The 19706-nt window shown below is 43.3% G+C and overlaps 2 protein-coding genes and 1 pseudogene across 10 annotated transcripts in view; 2 read left to right on the top strand and 1 right to left on the bottom strand.

Moving 5' to 3' along the window:
- Positions 1–17520, bottom strand: part of AP4S1 (adaptor related protein complex 4 subunit sigma 1) — a 65107-nt gene extending 47587 nt beyond the window's left edge. For 2 of the 6 annotated variants that reach the window (XM_070587547.1, XM_070587554.1), the window contains exon 1: positions 16834–16995. The gene's annotated coding sequence lies outside the window, so the exon portion shown is untranslated. Of the gene's footprint in view, positions 1–16833; positions 17116–17218 lie in introns of those variants that run through there. The other 4 variants (XM_070587569.1, XM_008522891.2, XM_070587559.1 and 1 more) reach the window with 4 other exon arrangements.
- LOC139084758 (small nuclear ribonucleoprotein G pseudogene) lies at positions 9837–10061 on the top strand (annotated as a pseudogene).
- STRN3 (striatin 3) overlaps positions 16069–19706 on the top strand; it is a 95199-nt gene continuing 91561 nt past the window's right edge. For all 4 annotated transcript variants that reach the window (XM_070587423.1, XM_070587412.1, XM_070587415.1 and 1 more), the window contains exon 1: positions 16069–16714. In XM_070587423.1, the coding sequence (XP_070443524.1) occupies positions 16433–16714 (282 nt within the window). In that variant the 5' untranslated portion in view covers positions 16069–16432. The remainder of the gene's footprint in view (positions 16715–19706) is intronic.

Below are 19706 nucleotides of genomic sequence, written 5' to 3'. Positions count from 1 at the left end.
CATATTTTTTTTTTTCTGAGGTAGATTAGCCCTGAGCTAACAACTACTGCCAATCCTCCTCTTTTTGCTGAGGAAGACTGGCCCTGAGCTAACATCCGTGCCCATCTTCCTCTACTTTATACGTGGGACCCCTGCCACAGGCATGGCTTAATAAGTGGTGCTAGGTCGATGCCCAGGATCCAAACTGGCGAAGTGGGGAGCGCAAACTTAACCACTGCACCACCAGGCTGGCCCATGATGTTCATTTTTATTAATGTTCTCATTGACTATACTCCAGTCTTTCCTATTTTCCTTTAGCTAAGAGGCTGGCTAATTTTAACAGATGAGGTGTGTGTAAATGTATAAGTTCTATAAATGGCTTAGTCTGTCCCTTTGCCAGGCTCGGTTCTGACCCAGACAACACCTTGAACTCCCAGTCATCTTTCCACCACATATCACCATTTGGGAACTTTCTGTCTTTTTCCCTAGTCCAGGGGTTGGCAAACATTTTCTCTAAAGGGCTAGGTAACATTTTAGGCTTTGAGGGGCTATGGTCTCTTTCTCAACTACTCAACCACTCTGCCACTAGAGGATGGAAGCAGCCACATAAGATATAAATAATATGTACAGAAATGGGTGCAGCTGTGTTCCAACAAAACTTTATTGACAAAGACAGTCGGCAACTGGAGGTGGTAGGCAGGCTGCAGTTTGCTCCACTCTGGACCAGTGCTTATCAAATTCAGTGAGCACGCAAATCCTTTGGGGAGCTTGTTAAAATACAGAATCTGTTCAGTAGGTCTGGGGCAGGGACCATACTCAGAGAAGTGAAGTGTCAGAGGGGTCCTCAAAGTACACACCTACAAGATCATGAAGTTCACCCTTCTGCACATCAGATCAAATCAAATGACATCAATTGAGTGCTTATCAGCCACAAGACAGCCAGGGAACAGAGTAAACAGAAACACAGGTTTTGTGGATAATTTCTTTCATTTGGTCACGGATCTCAATCCACAGAATGCTGGATGAGAGGACAATCTGGCTTGACATGTCACCCCACAGATTCTCAGATTCATTCAGCTGATCTGGCTGGCTGGGTGGCAGCCCGACTGCTCATGGGCCCAGGCGGTCTCTCTCCAGGTTTTACAGATATTGAAATACAAAGACGCTTCCAGGAGACAGAGAACCAGTACTTTGTGAAGGACTTACCACAATACCACTGACTAGAATATTTCACTTCACCTCAAGAAATTACAACAATGTATTTAGACTTTTATGTCACACCATACACAAAAATTAACTCAAAATAGATCATAGACCTAAATGTAAGAGGTAAACCTAGAAAACTTTTAGAGAAGACAGGTTTAAGACCAACGGCACAGTCCATAACAGAAAAAAAACTGATAAACTGAATTTTATCAGACAGAAAAACTTAAACTTGAAAAGACACCAATAAGACAATAAAAAGTCACAGAGTGGGAGAAATTATTTGCAAATCATATATCAGATAAAGGACTTGTACCTATAATACATAAAACTCTTTTTTTCTTTTTAAAGATTTTATTTTTCCTTTTTCTCCCCAAAGTCCCCCAGTACATAGTTGTATATTTTTAGTTGTGGGTCCTTCTAGTTGTGGCATGTGGGACACCGCCTCCGTGTGGCCTGATGAATGGTGCCATGTCTGCACCCAGGATCTGAACCAGCGAAACCCTGGGCTCCCGAAGCAGAGCGTGCAGACTTAACCACTTGGCCACAAGGCTGGCCCTTTATAATATATAAAGCTCTTAATAGGAAGATAAGCAACACAATTAAAAAATGAACCATGGATTTGAAAATATATTTGAACAGAGAACATATGAATGGCTAATAAGAATATGAAAAGATGTTTGACATCATTAATCTTAGGAAAATGCAAATTAAAACCATAAGATACCACTTCACACTCACTTGAATGGCTATAACCAAAAGGGCAGAAATAATAAGTGCTGCCCAGGATCTGGAGACACCAGAACACTTTTTTTTTTCCCCGAGGAAGATTTGCCCTGAACTAACATATGTTGCCAATCTTCCTTTTTTGTTTGAGTTAGATTAACCCTGAGCTAACATCTGAGGCAATCTTCCTCCACTTTATATGTGGGTTGCTGCCACAGCATGGCTGACGAGTAGTGGAGGTCCACGCTTGGGATCTGAACCTATGAACCCCAGCCACTGAAGCAGAGCATGCCAAACTTAACTACTACACCACAGGGCTGGCCCCCCAGAACCCTTAAACAGTGCTGGTGGGAATGTGAATGTTACAGCCACTTTGGAAAACAGCTTGGCAGCTTCTTAAAAAGTTACACACAAATTTACCATATTATCCAGCAATTCTACTTCTAAGTATATATATCCAAGAGAAATGAAAACATACGTCCACACAAAGGACTTGCAATAAATGTTCACAGAGGCATTATTCATAATAAACCGAAGGTGGAAACAATTCAAATGTTCACCAGTTAATGAACAGATAAACAAAATGTAGTATATCTTTATACAATGGAAAACTATTCAGCAATAAAAGGGAATAAAATATTGCTACATGCTACAAAATAGATGACCCTTAAAAACTTGTGAAATGAAAGAAGCCAGACGCAAATACTACCTATTGTGTGATTCTATAAATGTGAAATGTCCAGAAAAGGCAAAATCTATAGAGATAGAAAGTATATTAGTGGTTACCTGGGGCCAGAAGAGAGAGGTTTAGGGGAAAATGGGAATCGGGTTTCTTTTTGGGGTGATAAAAATCTTCTAAAACTGGATTTATTTGCATGATAATATTTGCACAACTTTGTAAATTTACTAAAAATCATTGTTATGCACATTATACAAAGTTTAGAGCTACTATGAAATAATAAGCAGAAAAGGAAGGAATTATACCAAATGCATTTTGCTTAAATCCGGATGGTAGGATTCGGGGCAATTTTTATTCTCTATCCTCACGTTGCCTTATTCCCCAAGTTTTAAAAGATATACTACTTTTTGTGTCACACACACAAAAACTTTAAAAAATGCTGAGCGTCGTTCTACAATTTTAAAAATTATTCAGCTGAAAAATAAAGGCTTACTCTGAATAATCAAGCTATTTTTTCATTTACTGTGGCATTTCTAAATGCCATATTTCTTTTAAAAATGTACTGTTTTCAAGATGGATATGCCGCGAGCATCTAATCAGGATGGCCTAAACACAGGCGACATGGAAATAGCAACAGCAAGATGCCATTCGCCACACTACATGGATTCCTTTCACGGGCCTCAAAGTTGTTTAGCTGTTTCTGAATTTCTCCACCCTTAAATGAACGGAAACAAAATACTGGTCAGTAGTGGATTTTCACCTAATTTGGAGCACCTCCCTCAGAGTTTGTGATATGTTATATATTCTTTTCTTATATGCTAAAACCATTTCTTTGCTTGGAATTACTGGAACTCTACAATGATTCAGTTTTCTCAACTGTCAACTGGGAATAACGACACGGCCTCACAGACTTACTGTGAGGACTCAATGAGATGAAGGACACGTAAAGCTGTCAACAGGGTCCCCCTTTTCCCGCCTCCTCCTCCTCCCCGGTGTAGGTTAGACACTCCTCCCCAGAGTCTTCCTACTGCCCTTCTAAGTCTACTGAAATTTGTCACCATTCTTCTTCCCTTTCATCCATTCCCCACCTCCCTTCTCTCTCTCTCTAAATCTTCCCTTTCTTGTTCAGAAAACATGTTCAGTAGCTTCAGCTGGAACTTTTACTTTCTGTTAAACCCCCAGGTCACTCAAGAAATATTTTAACCACATTTTTTTTTTTCTTTTTGAGGAAGATTAGCCCTGAGCTAACTGCTGCCAATCCTCCTCTTTTTGCTGAGGAAAACTGGCTCTGAGTTAACGTCCGTGCCCATCTTCCTCTAATTTATAGATGGGACACCTATCACAGCATGGCTTGCCAAGCGGTGCCATGTCAGAACCCAGGATGAGAACTGGTGAACCCTGGGCCGCCGAGAAGCCGACCGTGCACACACAACCGCTGCGCCACTGGGCCGGTCCCTAACCACATTTGATTAATTTGGCATTAAACACATTTGTATGTGTGACGCTTTTTTTACTTAAATAGTTAAAACAGTTTAAAATGTTAAAATCCAATCAAATTCACGATTTGTGGAAATCTTGAAGATACCAGTTCTGCGGAAACATTATGAACATACTTTCAGAATAAATCTTATGTAGTCTGTCTACCATTTTTCTAGCAGTATATCTGAAAAATTTCTAAAGTTTCATGTGACTCTTAGATCTTGATCTAAAGCCATTTTAGCAAACTGATAAAAAAGTTTCATTATATTCTGGTCCAAGATACAATATAAATCCAAATTAGTGTGGCTATTTGTAACTTTAAAACATACTTAAACAGTAAATGTGGTTTTATTTTTCCCTCTGCTTTTTCTCCCCAAATACCCCCCAGTACATAGTTGTATATTTTAGTCGTGAGTCCCTCTAGTTGTGGCATGTGGGACGCCGCCTGATGATGAGCATGGCCTGATGAGTGGTGCCATGTCCACACCCAGGAACCCCGGGCCACCAAAGCAGAGAGCGAGAGCTTAACCACTCGGCCATGGGGCCGGCCCCAAAACACACTTAAATACAGCAGAGACAAGCTGGAAGTTTTACTGAGAAGGGTAGATGTTGTATTTTTAGAGATGTTCAAGTATCAGACTTTCTATACTAAATTAGGGGGGGGTGAACTGAAGAATTTTTAAGGTCTTTACAGCAATATGATTCAGGCAGGGGAGAAAAGTCATATTGCAAAAATTGAAGATGGGGAATTTATATACTATAAATAGACCATTACATTGTTTGTTAGAAAGCACTTGTTTTATTTTTATTCGTTAGTCATCTGTGTGTGTGAGGAGTGGGGGATAGAGGGTTGAGCAGAGACTGCCCATCAGTCATTTGCCAGAGAGGTGCTGACTATCAGACCAGGTGGTGGGAGGTTTTGGTTTTTTGAGGAAGATTAGCCCTGAGCTAACTACTGCCAATCTTCCTCTTTTTGCTGAGGAAGACTGGCCCTGAGCTAACATCCGTGCCCATCTTCCTCTGCTTTCTATGTGGGACGCCTACCACAGCATGGCTTGCCAAGCGGTGCCATGTCCGCACCCGGGATCCCAACCGGCGAACCCCAGGCCACCAAAGCAGATATGAGCGCACTTAACCGCTGTGCCATTGGCCGGCCGCAGTTGTGGGTCCTTCTAGTTGTGGCATGTGGGATATCACCTCAGCATGGCCTGACGAGCGGTGCCATGTCCACGCCCAGGATCCGAACCCGCAAAAGCTCAGGCCACCGAAGTGGAGCGCGAGAACTTAACCACTCAGCCAGGGGGCCTGCCCTAGATTTTTCTTATACATTTTTCCTTCTTCTGAAGAGTAGTGATCTCCTAGCAGCACTGCATTAGGAGTCAAATGACAGGCCTCTAAGTGCTCTTACAGACCAAGGTGTGGTGTTACAGAGTTTACATTCACATCGAACTAAAGGAATTGAGAATTAAGATTTGATTTGCTGATGGCTCCTACAGTTTTGTGTCAAACAAAGAAGAAACAGACCAATAAACAAAACCTCACTGGGATGCAGAGGAATCTCACTTTACATGAAATATATCTCTAAAAGTTGACTGTAAATTCATGTCAGTGCAGTACTGGAATTATGGAAAGTGTTTCTATAAAACCATCACACCATAATTTATCTGCAGTTAGTTTGTTTCAACATTATAAAGTCTGGGGCCGGCCAGTGGCACAGCAGTTAAGTGCACAGGTTCCGCTTCGGCAGCCCGGGGTTTGCTGGTTTGGATCCTGGGTGTGGACATGGCACTGCCTGGCAAGCCATGCTGTGGCAGGCGTCCCACATATAAAGTAGAGGAAGATGGGCACGGATGTTAGCTCAGGGCCAGTCTTCCTCAGCAGAAAGAGGAGGAATGGCAGCAGATGTTAGCTCAGGGCTAATCTTCCTCAGAGAAAAAAACAAAAAACAAAAAACAGGGGCTGGCCCCATGGCTAAGCTCGCGCGCTCCGCTGCAGGCGGCCCAGTGTTTCGTTGGTTTGAATCCTGGGCGCAGACATGGCACTGCTCATCAAACCAGTCTGAGGCAGCGTCCCGCATGCCACAACTAGAAGGACCCACAACAAAGAATATACAACCATGTACCGGGGGGCTTTGGGGAGAAAAAGGAAAAAAATAAAATCTTAAAAAAAAAAAACCCTCAAAAATAACATTATAAAGTCCTTTACTCTAATGTTCATATTACCTGGGGGAAAAATTAGTTACCATGTGAGTTTTTTCCCTAAAAGTATACAGGAAATTAATGCTATGAAACTACAGCTATGTATTAAAATTATTACTTAAGATCTTCTTAATTAAATAAAATGTGTCTTGGGTTAAAATCAAGCAATATAAAAAGCTACATTAATATTTTGGGGGCTTGAGAGTATAACTTAGAAAATTACGGTTCCAATAACAAATTCTTTTTGCAGATCTTTGCTCTAAAAGAAGCAATAAAACACAAAAATTTACTGTATTAAACTTCAATTTGGGGATCAGTTTGCTTACCCAACAGGGTCTATCTTTTTTGTTAGCGACATGGTCACGATTAACTCTAATTCAAATGAGTAATTAATGCTCCTGATGTTTGATGGTGGTCATGAAAGACTTCCACTGCTATAACCCGAACGGCATCATTCACTCTTTGAAACATGGTGTGCTAACAAGACCCAACAAACCAACTCCCGAGGAGAGACAATTACAACAGAAAACACTTACACAGTGCTTACTGCACATCCAGCTGCTGTTCTGAACACTGCACCTACCTTCATTTAATCATCACCATAGCTCTCTTAGAGACTGTTTTTATTGCCACTTTACAGATGTGAAACTTAGTCACTTGCCAAAGGTCACTCGGGAACACGGGGGGGGGGGGGGGGGGCGAGGAAGGACCCAATTCCGGTAGCCGGCTCCAGCCTCTCTGCTCTTCCCCGCCCCCCCCCCCCCCCCCGCCCACGTCTGCCTCAGGTCTCCAGTAATTCAGTGCCGTCTGTAGGATGACCACAGACGCGCAAGCTCACTCTCCATTCACTAGTGTGAATCTAGCTTTGGTCAGATGACCCTCTAGACAAAAGCTTTTACTGGCTAATGTGCATATTTTGGCAGTTTCAATCTTGACCCTGGAGCGCATCACAAAAGGCAGAATGCTAACACATTATTTACTTTTAATTGATCTCTACAGGGAGCCTGGAATGCCTCAGAAGTAGCTCAATCAGATAATGGGAAAGTTTAGGACAGTAAAGCTCGTACCACTACATTTACTACACTGTTTAACATTCGTGATTAGAACTAAACTCCCAAAATTCTTACGTCTGATTTCCTCTCTTAGTGAGTTCAGCTAATCTCCCTTTCTACTTCTAATAAATAAAACCAAACACAGCCAGCAAATGCTGTCCACGGCAGTTTGCAGACTCGGATCTGAATTTAGCATCTTTCTCGTTCAGATCACATGTCAGGGTAAACCCAGAGCTGCCCTTGGCCCAGGAGCACGTTTTGCTTTTCTGAATTTCACAATAAAGTGTAGCAGTATGTTATAGCTCCTGCTGAAAATGTAAATAGGAGATTAAAGTTGTCAGACAAGAGCCTGCCCAGCTGTCACCCAGAGGACTTAAATTTACACTCATTTATATCTCACAATCTTTGAAGAGCAAAAATCTCACAACTACTTTAGTAGTGGGCAAACAAAAATATTTCAATAGCAGGGCTATATCAAATCACTTTAGGTTAAACAGCAGGCAATGTGAACTTTAAAACGCCAAGAGTGTAAAGAGGCGAGGGAGTGGTGATAGGAGCAGAGTAGTACTGGGATCTCCCAGGATCCCCTCACAAAAACGGGGAGAATAGCTAGGCTAGGATGAGAAGAAAAATTTAGGGCTACCCGGTGGCGCAGCAGTTAAGTTCACGCGCTCCACTTTGGCGGCCTGGGGTTCCCTGGTTGAGATCCCGGGCAACGACCTACACACCGCTTATCATGCCACGCTGTGGCAGGCGTCCCACATATAAAATAGAGGAAGACTGGCACAGATGTTAGCTCAGGGCCAGTCTTCCTCAGCAAAAAGAGGAGGATTGGCAGTGGATGTTAGCTCAGGGCTAATCTTCCTCAAAAAATAAAAAAATAAGGGCTGGCTCCGTGGCTGAGTGGTTAAGTTTGCGTGCTCCACTACAGGCGGCCCAGTGTTTCATTGGTTCGAATCCTGGGGGCGTCCCACATGCCACAACTAGAAGGACCCACAACGGAGAACATACAACTATGTACTGGGGGGCTTTGGGGAGAAAAAGGAAAAAATAAAATCTTTAAAAAATAAATAAATACACAAAAAAATGAAAAATAAGAGAGATTGAGGACCACTAAAAAAAAAAGAAAAAAGTTCTATAGGCAACATCTTTCCCAAAAACCAGGTGAAAAACATCCCCTGGAACTCAACCACCGACAGGTAGGGTCAAACTACCCTTAGCAACAAGAGTAGGGTGACCACAGCTGTGCTGGCAGAAGTAGAGCTTTGAAAAAGTGGACTTATAAGGTCAAAAGAGCCAAGGAACCCAGAAATCACCAAGTCATCACCCCAAGGAGGCCCCCTCCTTGTAGTGAGAACCCCACGAGCAAATCTAAGAACCACCATGGGAATTGGGAGGAGGCCTGGCAGGGTGCCTTTCACCTTTCACCACGAGTGCAAGGAAAGGTCCTATCTAGGTCTCCAAAGGCCCGGAAACACCCACTGGAAGCTCTCTTGTAGCAGGGCAGACCCTGCACTGAGGGGAAACTGTTGAGGGCAACACAATATATGTGTTAAAAGACAGCTAGCTAGGCAGCTAACGCTGACAATAGCAAGATCAGGGTGATCAAGTTTAGCACGTTACTGAAACGGAGACAACTAGACATTGTGTGCCGCCTGATATAATACAAGAGGAAGTACATTGCATCCCCAGTAGAGAAGTAGTTTGCCAAAAAAATTAAAACCTGAATCAAACCTAGCCTCTAGATCTAACTTCTAATTTACGGAAAATATGGAGGAGAAAGGAATACGCTAAATACCATAAAACTGCAATCAGCCAAATGTGGGAAATTGTACAGGATAAATAACCTTGTCTCTTCAACAAATAAATGGCATGATGATGGGGGTGGGCGAGACGAAGACATCGAAACAGACCTAAAGACACACCAACAAAATGAAATATGCTGATTTTGTTTGGATCCTGATTTGAAATCACCAACTCTTTAAAAAAAAGTTCTTTAAAAAATAATTGGAGAAAACTGAATATGGACTGGTATTAGACTGTACAAAGGAATTACTATTAATTTTGTAGGTGTGATCATGGTATTGTGGTATATTTTTTAAAGGTGCTAATCTGTTAAAGATTTTTTTTTTTTTGAGGAAGATTAGCTCTGAGCTAACATCTGCCACCAATCCTCCTCTTTTGCTGAGGAAGACTGGCCCTGAGCTAACATCTGTGCCCATCTTCCTATACTTTACATGTGGGATGTCTGCCACAGCATGGCTTGACAAGCAGTGCGTAGGTCCACACCTGAGATGCAAACCGGTGAACCCCGGGCGGCCAAAGCAGAACATGTGAACTTAACTGCTGCACCACCAGGCTGGCTCCTGTTAAAGATATTTAAAGAAGTATGTACCAGTGAAATAATATGATGTCTGGGATTTACTTTAAAATATTCCTAGGGACTGCTGTGGGAGTGTGAAGGAAGCCATGAATTCTGTTTCAAGGCATCTTGCAGCTTGTCAAGTAGACGCCGTGAGCAAAGTTCACCCTCCCGAGTTGAAAAAGTTTATGGACAAGAAGTTATCATTGAAATTAAACGGTGGCAGATGTGTCTGAGGAACACTGCAGGGATTTGATCCCTTTATGGATCTTGTGATAGATGAATGTGTGGAGATAGCAACTAGTGGGCAAGAGAACAATATTGGAACGGTGGTAATGTGAGGAAATAGTATCATCACATTAGAGGCCTTGGAACGAGCATAAACAAAGGCTGTGTTCACCAGGGAAATCATCTGCTTCCACATGTTCCCTTTCCAAAGGGCCTGCTTTACTATGACGTAAAAACCAGGCCGTGTACATTTTCATATTAAACCTGCTCGTTAAAGAAACTTTTGTAATAGTCAAAAAAATTCCTCACACAGAAAAAAGGTGGAATAGATGTATTAGAATGGCAAACTCTGGGGGCAGGCCCCGTGGCCCACTCATCAGGCCACGCTGAGGTGGCGTCCCACATGCCACAACTAGAAGGACCCACAACTAAATATACAACTATGTCCCGGGGCCTTTGGGGAGAAAAAGCAGGAATAAAAAAAGAAAAGAATATTGGCAACAGTTGTTAGCTCAGGTGCCAATCTTTAAAAAAAAAAAAGAATGGCAAAATCTTGATTTTTGTTGAAAAAAGACTTTTTTTTTCTGGTTTTGAAATTTTTTAAAATAAGAAGTTGAAAAAAAGTCGATGCACAACGCAATTTAAAATACCTGATTATTATATTAAAACCTATAAAACAAAAGGTGCAAAGGGCAATCAGAGTTATTTTTAAATGCTCTAAAGAATTCTTCAGTCTTTTTTTGTAAGGTAATTGTCATGTACTTTAGGTTAGTCTATTAATAGAAAGACAAAACTAAAGGGTACCATCGTTTAAAAATATATTGTTAAAAAAAATAAATTTTTGTGAATTTTTGCCAAATTTAAAACATTCTCCAAAGAGAACACTGTCTCTAGCATAGATCCCAGACAAGGCGTCTGCGTCTGGTATTATTCTTTTGAACATTCTCCCCTGCTGCTCCAACAGAAAACAAATCACATTTCCAAGATTGTTAAATTATTACCTAGGAAAGTTTTGGCAATTTCCCATTCAGTCACATTTTCCAGTCATTTGGCTCTCATGTTTATAGACCTCGTTGTCCAGGAGGGACTCAGCTCCCGGCAATTCTTTTTTTTTCCCTTCAATTTTGACATCTCTATGAGTTAGCTATTATACAATATTATCACAGCCTACCGATTTCTGACTCATATTACCCAGGAGACAATTCAGGAATGAACTTGGATTAGAATTTTCTATAGCATGCTGAGTTTCCTAAAGGTTTTGGTGCCTATTTTTCTATAATCTTTGAAGGTCCTTTTCCTTTTCTTTTCCACACAACATATTATTTGAATAGTTCAAGTGCCTTGCAATATATTTCTACAATTTTCTTAGCCACAGGCAACTACCGTAATGAGAAGCAGATATCTGATCTTATTTGGCAGGTTAAACCCTGGTGCCAGTGAAAGCTGCCCCTCCTTTTCTGTTCCACCTGCATTAGACAGTTTCCTCCCTTGGTTTTTGAACACATGCCAGCTCTTCTCAAAGATCTTCCTTTAGGCTCTAATATTTGTTTGTTCTCCATATTTATAAGTGTAAACAGTACATAATTTCCCCAAGTGACTGAATGACCCCAAAACTACCTTAAAATAAGCACAAATGGGGGGCAGGCCTGGTGGTGTAGTGGTTAATTTTGCACACCCCGCTTTGGCACCCAGGGTTTACCAGTTCAGATCCCGGGCACGGACCTATGCACTGCTCATCAAGCCACACTGTGGCAGGCGTCCCACATATAAAATAGAGGAAGATGGGCACGGATGTTAGCTCAGGGCCAGTCTTCCTCAGCAAAAAGCAGGGGATTGGTGGCGGATGTTAGCTCAGGGCTAATCTTCCTCAAAGAAAATGAATAAGTGCAAATGATTTGGGAACCAGAGACAATAATATGGAGCCCATTGATAGGGCAGTAGGAGGCAGAATCATTTTTTTTTTTAAGATTGGCACCTGAACTAACAACTGTTGCCAATCTTCTTTTTTCTTTACTGCTGTTTCTCCCCAAATTCCCCCAGTATGTAGTTGTATATTTTAGTTGTGGGTCCTTCTAGTTGTGGCATGTGGGACACCGCCCTAGTGTGGCCTGACAAGTGGTACCATGTCTGCACCCAGGATCCGAACTGGCGAAACTCTGGTCCACCGAAGAGGAGTGCGCGAACTTAACCACTCGGCCACGGGGCCGGCCCCGAAGGGAATCTTTATTTCTTGTTTCTAAACACACACAGACACTCACTGATGTAAGAGTGGAAACTTCTGTTCTTCTAATGGCTTGTGGAAGTGACCCAGAACTCTTATCTCAGCTTTCTCTCCTCCGCATGGAGATAAGAATACTTGCCACAACCTTTTCAGATGGTGAAAAAGATGACTAGATTAGTGTTGGTGAGCCAGTTTGAGCTCTTTGTTGGAAAGACATGAGGTACATAGTCAGCAAGGTAGAAAACTGGATGTGTAGGTGAGTAATGACAGGGAGCTGTATAGTTCTCAAAGGCAGGGTCAAAACTCTTCGTCCATCAGGGATTACAATAACTGGGAAGAAGGCATCTGAGTGTTAACTACTTCAGACTTATTTAAAAGCCTGGAATTCCTTAACATACTTTTGCTGACATATAATATGCACATGAAATATGACAAGTCCCTTTTTGGTCCGCTAGAATAAGCACACAGGTTTCTAGGATTAGCTAATGGGAAAGGGAAAATAACACTGTAAAATTCCAAACTGATTAAAGACACAAAACAGGCGTTCTTGAGGATCATCAGTAGCACACTGAAACTGAGAGAGTCAGTGGGAGGGACGCGGGATGCACAGACTGATGCAAGGGTAACACAAATAGGAAGCTTCAAAGGTGAGACTGAAGAGAGGAAATGACTCAGCCAGAGTTTAGGGAGGGACTTCCTGTTAGGTGAGTTGTAGATGAGTGGATGGCTTGGGAGAGCTCGTTATCTACAGAGGACAAGGTTCTAGGAGGTTGCTGCAGAGTGTCCTCAGGACTCATGGGCACAAAGTACAATGTCAAAAGTACAATAAATATTCTCCCAACATAGGAGAAAATCTTGGTGTCTTTTACTTTTAATACTCTGGGCAATTCTGGTCATTGAACCTTAAGAGATAACTGGTAAATGGTAGCAGCAGAAACTAATAAAAAATGATTGTGGTGAAGGAAAAATACTCATATTAGTGCAGTCTAAATTTAAGTTATTCATCAAACACTTACTGGGGCTCTCACTGCCCCAGACACTGGGGGGACAGCTGTGAACAGGAGGAGCATGGGTCTTGGCCCTCGAGCAGGCAGTCCTGCAGATAAACTACTATGATCTGGGAAGTACCTGGCCAAGAACTGCATTATTGACATTTATGAAACCGCTTAAAGTGAATGTAGACACATTCAGTTAGAATTCTTCAAATAGGAAGCACACTTGAAATTTTAAAGGAGACAGTTTTAAGACAGATCTGAACAATATACTGAGGAAGCCAGGGTGGATGATGCTAAGTAATTTGCCTAAAAGCTAGACTGTAAAGTCTATGAGAGCAGAGATTATGTCTGTTTGGTTCACAGTGGACCACCAGGACTAGCAGAGTATCTGAAAAACGGTAGCCAGCCAAGAAATAAAATGAATAAGCGAAGCAAAGATTTGCAGTACCCGTTATGTGCAGGTGTTGCTTTCTTAGTGTTTAGTATGAGTGTCACTGATCAGTAGATAGACAACTTAAACTCAAAGTAAGAAGTATTAGGAGACAAGCATGGGCTACTATTAGGATAGGGTCTCTCAATAATTCAGGGATCTGGAAAGCTTCTTGGAGAAAGCAACACTTGAGCTGAGTTTTGAAGGAAGAAGGGAACGGAGGAGAGGTAATGAGGCATAGCATGTGTTAAATTCCTGCAGAATGAAACGTTACACATCTGAGGAGCCATAAAAAGCACAGTTTGGCTGGAGAGAATGGTACCATGATGGTGGTATGGTAGGTTAGGTGATAGGGAGGATCTAGAATTTGAAGGACCTTTATATGCCAAGCTAAAACTGGGGCTTGATTCTACATCTGGGGATCACTAAAATATTTTAAGCTGGGAACGACAGGATCAGATCAGCCTTTTGAAGATCACTCAGGCATCAGCGGTAGGGGAGGTGGGGGAAGGGTAGAGGTGGGAAGGTTTAAATTAAGACGTGAATGAAGATAACGGAATAGATATGAAAGGTGTTACTGACAAAAGGATTGGATGTAGGGGCTGAGGGAAAGGTACTAGCATGACGGCCAGGCCCCAGGTTCGGAGGTAGTGCCACTTAATAAGAGAGGTAACAGAAGAGGAGCAGAGTTTTTTGTTTTTTTCAAAGTGAGTAGGGAGGAAAAAAGGATTATAAATCCAGTCTTTACTTGACCTTGAGGTACCAGTGGGAAATATAAGTGCACATGTTCCTCTTCTTTTGATGCTAACGTCACCGAGGTCAACCACACCATGTCACAAACGTTTGCTGTATGGGCTTGAAGCTGCATGATATTTCTGAAATTTTTAGGTGCTGTGAGGTCCCTCAAAAAGCAACAGGATTGAATAAGCAGGTTCTATACTGGGTGCTATAAAATGGAGAATTAGTACTTTAAGAATGTGGAGAAATAGTTCTTAATACTGCGACCTAAGACCTCGTTTCAATATAAATAAAACATGGCAGCATGGGTAACAAGTCCAATCTGCTCTCCCTTAAACTATAAGAGTAAAGCAGGGGCTGGCCGCGTGGCTCAGTGGTTGAGTTTGCTCGCTCTGCTTCTGCAGCCCAGGGTTTTGCTGGTTTGGATCCTGGGCCCCGACATGGCACCGCTCATCAGGCCATGCTGAGGCGGCATCCCACATGTCACAACCAGAAGGACCCACAGCGAAAATACACAACTACATACTGGGGGCTTTGGGGAGAAGGAAAAATGAAAAATAAAGAAAAATTTAAAAAAGAAAAAGTAAAGCAGACGTGATAAAATAAGATGTACTACTTTATCTCTTTGAAATTACACCAAGTGGTCCTGTATTTACCAGTGAAATTTTATTGGTAGTAAAGAAGAAAAGAACTTTTTTAATGCAATCAATTTTAAATGCAATTTCCCTGCATAGTTATAATTACTAAACCTCTTTTCCTTATTATGTTGTTAAATATTTTTGTCCTATTTTTCAACCAAGCTCTATTAACTTTTACAAACTTACTAGTTCATTAAGGATGTTTCTTGCCAACCTCAGCAAATAGAAACACACACTATGGTACTTCAAGATTAAACTTGTCTTTTATATGTGTATTATATGCACTCAAACAACATTTAATGACCCAGGAAAACATCTTTAGCCGTTCATCTACGATTTTAAGTTATATTCACGATGCTTTGATTTATTTCCATCAAAAGATTCTGCTACGAATGGCAATACTTGTGAGTTCATTCACTTCTAAAACATCAAACTGTTAGTCTAACCAGTCTCCCTCAAAGTTATGTCTCCCTCTACCCACCATCGTCAAGAACTAAAGTTTTTTTTATCACCTCCCCCTCTCCCCCCAAAAAGATGAAAACAATCGCTCCCAGAGCCCCAAACAGAATCCATCCCAGAATAAGAAAGAAGAGGCGAGGCAAAGAAGAACAAGATGCGAAGGGCGACCGGGAACACAGAATTGAGACCAAAGCCCGGGTTCGAAACGCAGACGGAGGAATCAGTGCCCACGTCTGGAAGGATCCGGGCTATTCGCCGAAAGAGAACGTCCCCAAGGCCCCGGAACTGACTGGTGCTAAGAAACCAGAGAAAGAGCAAGTGACCCTCTGGGACCGCCTGAAACACGCAAGGAATGCAGAAGAAACGTCAGGAATCCGGGACCGGCTGTGGCCGACACGAGCGACCAGCCAGGGTAAAACCCAGCTCCGAAGGCAGGCACATGGGTGAGACTCTTGGGTGGGGAACGGCGCCGGGGCCTGACCGAGCGAGGGAAACCACCGGGAAGCCAGCCAGAGACCGACTCGCCTCCCAAGGTCGGAGCCCGAGGCCCACGGTCGGACGCCGGCGACCAGACACCAGGGGCGAGTCTGAGGGCGGGCCTAGGGGCGGGGCCGGAGCTCCTGCCCCGCCTCTAACGGCAACCCTGACTGCGTCCTCAATGCGCCTGCGTAGGGTGAGGCCGGACTCTATTTGGCTACTAGGCGTGCGGCGGCAGCGGCGGCGGCGGCGGCGTTCTCTACCCGGCATGCTGCGCGGGAGCGACGGCCCTACGTCGATCCCCTTCCCAACCCTGCCCCCCCGCCCCCCTCCCGCCGCCCCCCCTTCCCCTAAAGTGAGTGAGTGAGACGGGCAGATGGAGGAGGGACTGTAATGGCGGCGGCCGGCAGCTCCCTGCTCTGACCCACGGCAGGCATACAGCAACGACCCCCTCCCCGCCCCTCTCCCAGCCGGCCTCCGCCCCGCCACCAGCGCGGGGCCACCCTCCCCGGCCCTTCCCCCAGCCGTCGGCGTCTCGCCCTGCGCCCCGGCCGGGGCCCCACACACAATGGACGAGCTCGCCGGAGGCGGTGGTGGCGGCCCGGGGATGGCGGCCCCTCCTCGGCAACAGCAGGGACCTGGGGGGAACGTGAGCCTCTCGCCCGGGGGGAATGGAGCGGCGGGCGGCGGGGGCCCTCCGGCCGCCGAGGGAGCGGGGCCCGCGGCAGGCCCGGAGCTGTCCCGGCCGCAGCAGTACACTATCCCAGGGATCCTGCACTACATCCAGCACGAGTGGGCTCGGTTCGAGATGGAGCGGGCGCACTGGGAGGTGGAGCGGGCCGAACTGCAGGTACCTCGCCGAGGTCGGGGTGCGGGACGGCTGCGGCGGCTGGGTTCCCGGCCGGGGGGGTGGGGCCGGGACTCCCCTCGGTCGGAGCCCGCGGCCTTGGGAGGACGAGAGGAACCTACCTGTGCGGCTCGGGGGGCGTTGGTCCTGGCCACGGTTCTTGCTAGAGACCCCCTCCCCCTTTTCCGCAGAAGCTTGTTCCCCAACCCTCACTAGCTGCGCGGTGCGGGCTTCCTTGGGGCAGCCATTTTGGCTTTGAGTATGGCGTCTGCGGGGGCTCCTCCGGAGGCTGCCTGCCCGGGTCTCCGGGGTTTGGGGCCGTGCTCCTCTCTGTGGGAGAGTCCGGCATGGGGCTGTCGGGCGCTGAGCGTGCGCTTGTCTGTGTTTCTTGAGATAGAGCACCCGAGGAGAGGGACTGGGATGGGCATTTTACCACCTTTTTCCGGATCACCCCCCTTCCCGATTTGGCATGTCTGGCCCCCTCCCCCGGAGTTCGTCCGCACTTACCCCTTGACAGCCACGCTTCTTTCCAGGGCCGCTACCAGGCACAATGGCTTGCGGCTGACCTGTGAAGTTTTCATTTCCTGCTGCCAACTTTAAGGACCTTCTCACCTGGGATGCTGCCTTATTCACTCAGATTCCCTTTCAGTTCTTCCGTACTTAGTGACTGACTCATCAAGGCTTCTCTGTACTGAATTTTTCTTTTTAGAGTACCTTTCACCAGGCCTCCCCGTCTTCTATCCTCTTCTTTACCCATAACAAGCCAAATCACTGTCTGTGCTCTCTTTATGAAAGTACTTGACTCGCCTTCCTAACTCAGCAGCGGAAGCAGAGTTAAATATCCTCAGGACCCTTCATAAGTAAGCCTGCCTCGATCCTCTTAAGGTGAAACTCTGGTAGACTGGTTTTCCTAGCTTTTGGAAGGTGTTGGCGGTTTAAGGGCTCATCTCTTGGATTTCAGAATGGCTACGTCTTTTTAAAAGGATTGTTCAGCTTTTTTGGGTATTTGTTTATTTTTAAATCCCTTTCCAGGGCAAATTTAGGCTTAGAAGAAAAAAGCATGCGTCTAAACGGTATTGCACCTGTTCTTCAGTCTGGTATATATTTAGAATGTAAGCAGTATTGTGCGCTGACATATATGTCTTATATGCGTGTAGTGAATAGTTAGGAAAATGTAGTTTTGAAAGAAGGAAGATTGGATTAACTTTGAAAGGGTGTCTTCAAATATATATCTCTTCACTTTGATTTTGAACGAGTAAATTTACTTGATTCTACAAAGTGGGTAAAGTTAAACTTTTAAAAAGTAAGACTACTTATATATTTTGACACGTATCAAGTCTTGAAAAATTAATTACAAATTAGCATTTGTAAGTCTATTCAGTATTTTTGAGTTGTGCTTTGATATACATTTGGGCTTTTAAAATGATAACTTTCACCAGTCCTTGATAGAGTGTTTATGACCTTTCTTCTGTTGTACGAAAGCTTGGATTTTAACACTTTTCAAGTTAGCATTTGCATTAGTCTTTCATAAGCTTCACTAATGTAAGTAGCTGAGAAAATGTCTTTCTTGTGTCTAAATTAGTAGAATTTTTACATTAATGAGGTCTGTTTTGTCTTCCCCAGCCCCTTCTTTCCTTTCTAGTTCTCCTCCCCTTGACAGTAACAGAAAAGTCTTTTAAAGAAGCTTCCTTTTGCTTGCTTGCTTGCAGTTGATCTGTTGGCATATTCTGATACAGCTTTCTAAGCTTTTTTTGTTTGCTTGATTTGAGGAAGTTCTAGTGTTTCTAGACTCTTAGTTTTTTCCCAGGGATTTTTATTATTTCATACTGAGTCTTTTGGAATAAAATGTTCATGATTGTGTTTGTGTGTTTTGTTCTACGTATTTCTCTAAAATGTTTTATTGAGTTGCTTAGTTAATAGGGTTTCAGGTTTGCTTCTGGAATATTGAATTTGCTTTAAGGGCATTTATTCTTTAGTAAGATTGCTTATGAGATGTACATTTAAAATGTATGTGTTGAAGAAAAATTGATTGGGAAGGTTTAAGTGGAGCATCAATGGATTTTAACTGTAAACTTAAACTTATTTTTAAGAAAGATAACAAAATAAGACAGCTTATATATCATTATTGTATACAGCATTGGTTACAGTGTTCATCTACACGTCTATTTAAAGTGTACTTAAATATGTTTACTGTTCAATATTAAAACTATTCAATAGTGAATACAAAGAGCCTAAAGGATGTCTAATTTTGATGTAAAGTTTTAAGATGGAATCATATTTTCCCTGGCTTTGGAAAAGATTTTAAATTGGAATTTTGCGTTATGGTTTTATGTCATAGGAATTTGGGGTAAAAGTCTGTCTTAGAAACTTGGAACTTAACCAAAAGATCATGTCTTAAAGCTCTTTTAGCTTTGTGATGGTTCCTTGTCTTGGACTCCGGTAAAGCTTTGTTAATAAGGCTCTAGGACAGTGATTCCTAAGTCAGAGTGCTAGTCAGAATCACTTGTGAAACTTTACAAAATATTCAGCCCTCTGCTTCATCCTCCAGAGATTTGGATGGATTTGGTCTAGGACTCGGGAAAAACAGACTGTTTGTGGGATTTTGGCAATTCATCTTATATAGAAATTATATTCATCTTATATAGAAATTATAACTGTCATTTATTCAGCAGTACAATCTTATGACCTCATGAGGTAGGTATCATTTCTGTGTTACAGATGAGGAGACAAACTTAGGTTAAATAACTTTGTCAAGGTCACCTAGCTATAAACTATTGCAGTTGAGATTTGAACCCAGGTTTGTCTGAATCGAAACCTGTGGTCTTATTCCCACTCTTGTGACCTCTGTGTTATATTGTCATTTTAGGATTTTTTATAGAAATGGAATCTGACTTGTAATTCTTTGTTTACATTATGTGGCATATACCACTTCAGTATATTTCAGCAATGTTTTATTGAGCCCCCATGGTGTGCCAGGTCGGTTTATGTATATTGC

The sequence above is a fragment of the Equus przewalskii genome, chromosome 1, assembly GCF_037783145.1.
Source record: "Equus przewalskii isolate Varuska chromosome 1, EquPr2, whole genome shotgun sequence".
Lineage (NCBI taxonomy): Eukaryota > Metazoa > Chordata > Mammalia > Perissodactyla > Equidae > Equus > Equus przewalskii.
The sequence above is the reverse complement of the archived record's forward strand: the minus strand, read 5'-3'. Positions and strand labels throughout refer to the sequence as shown.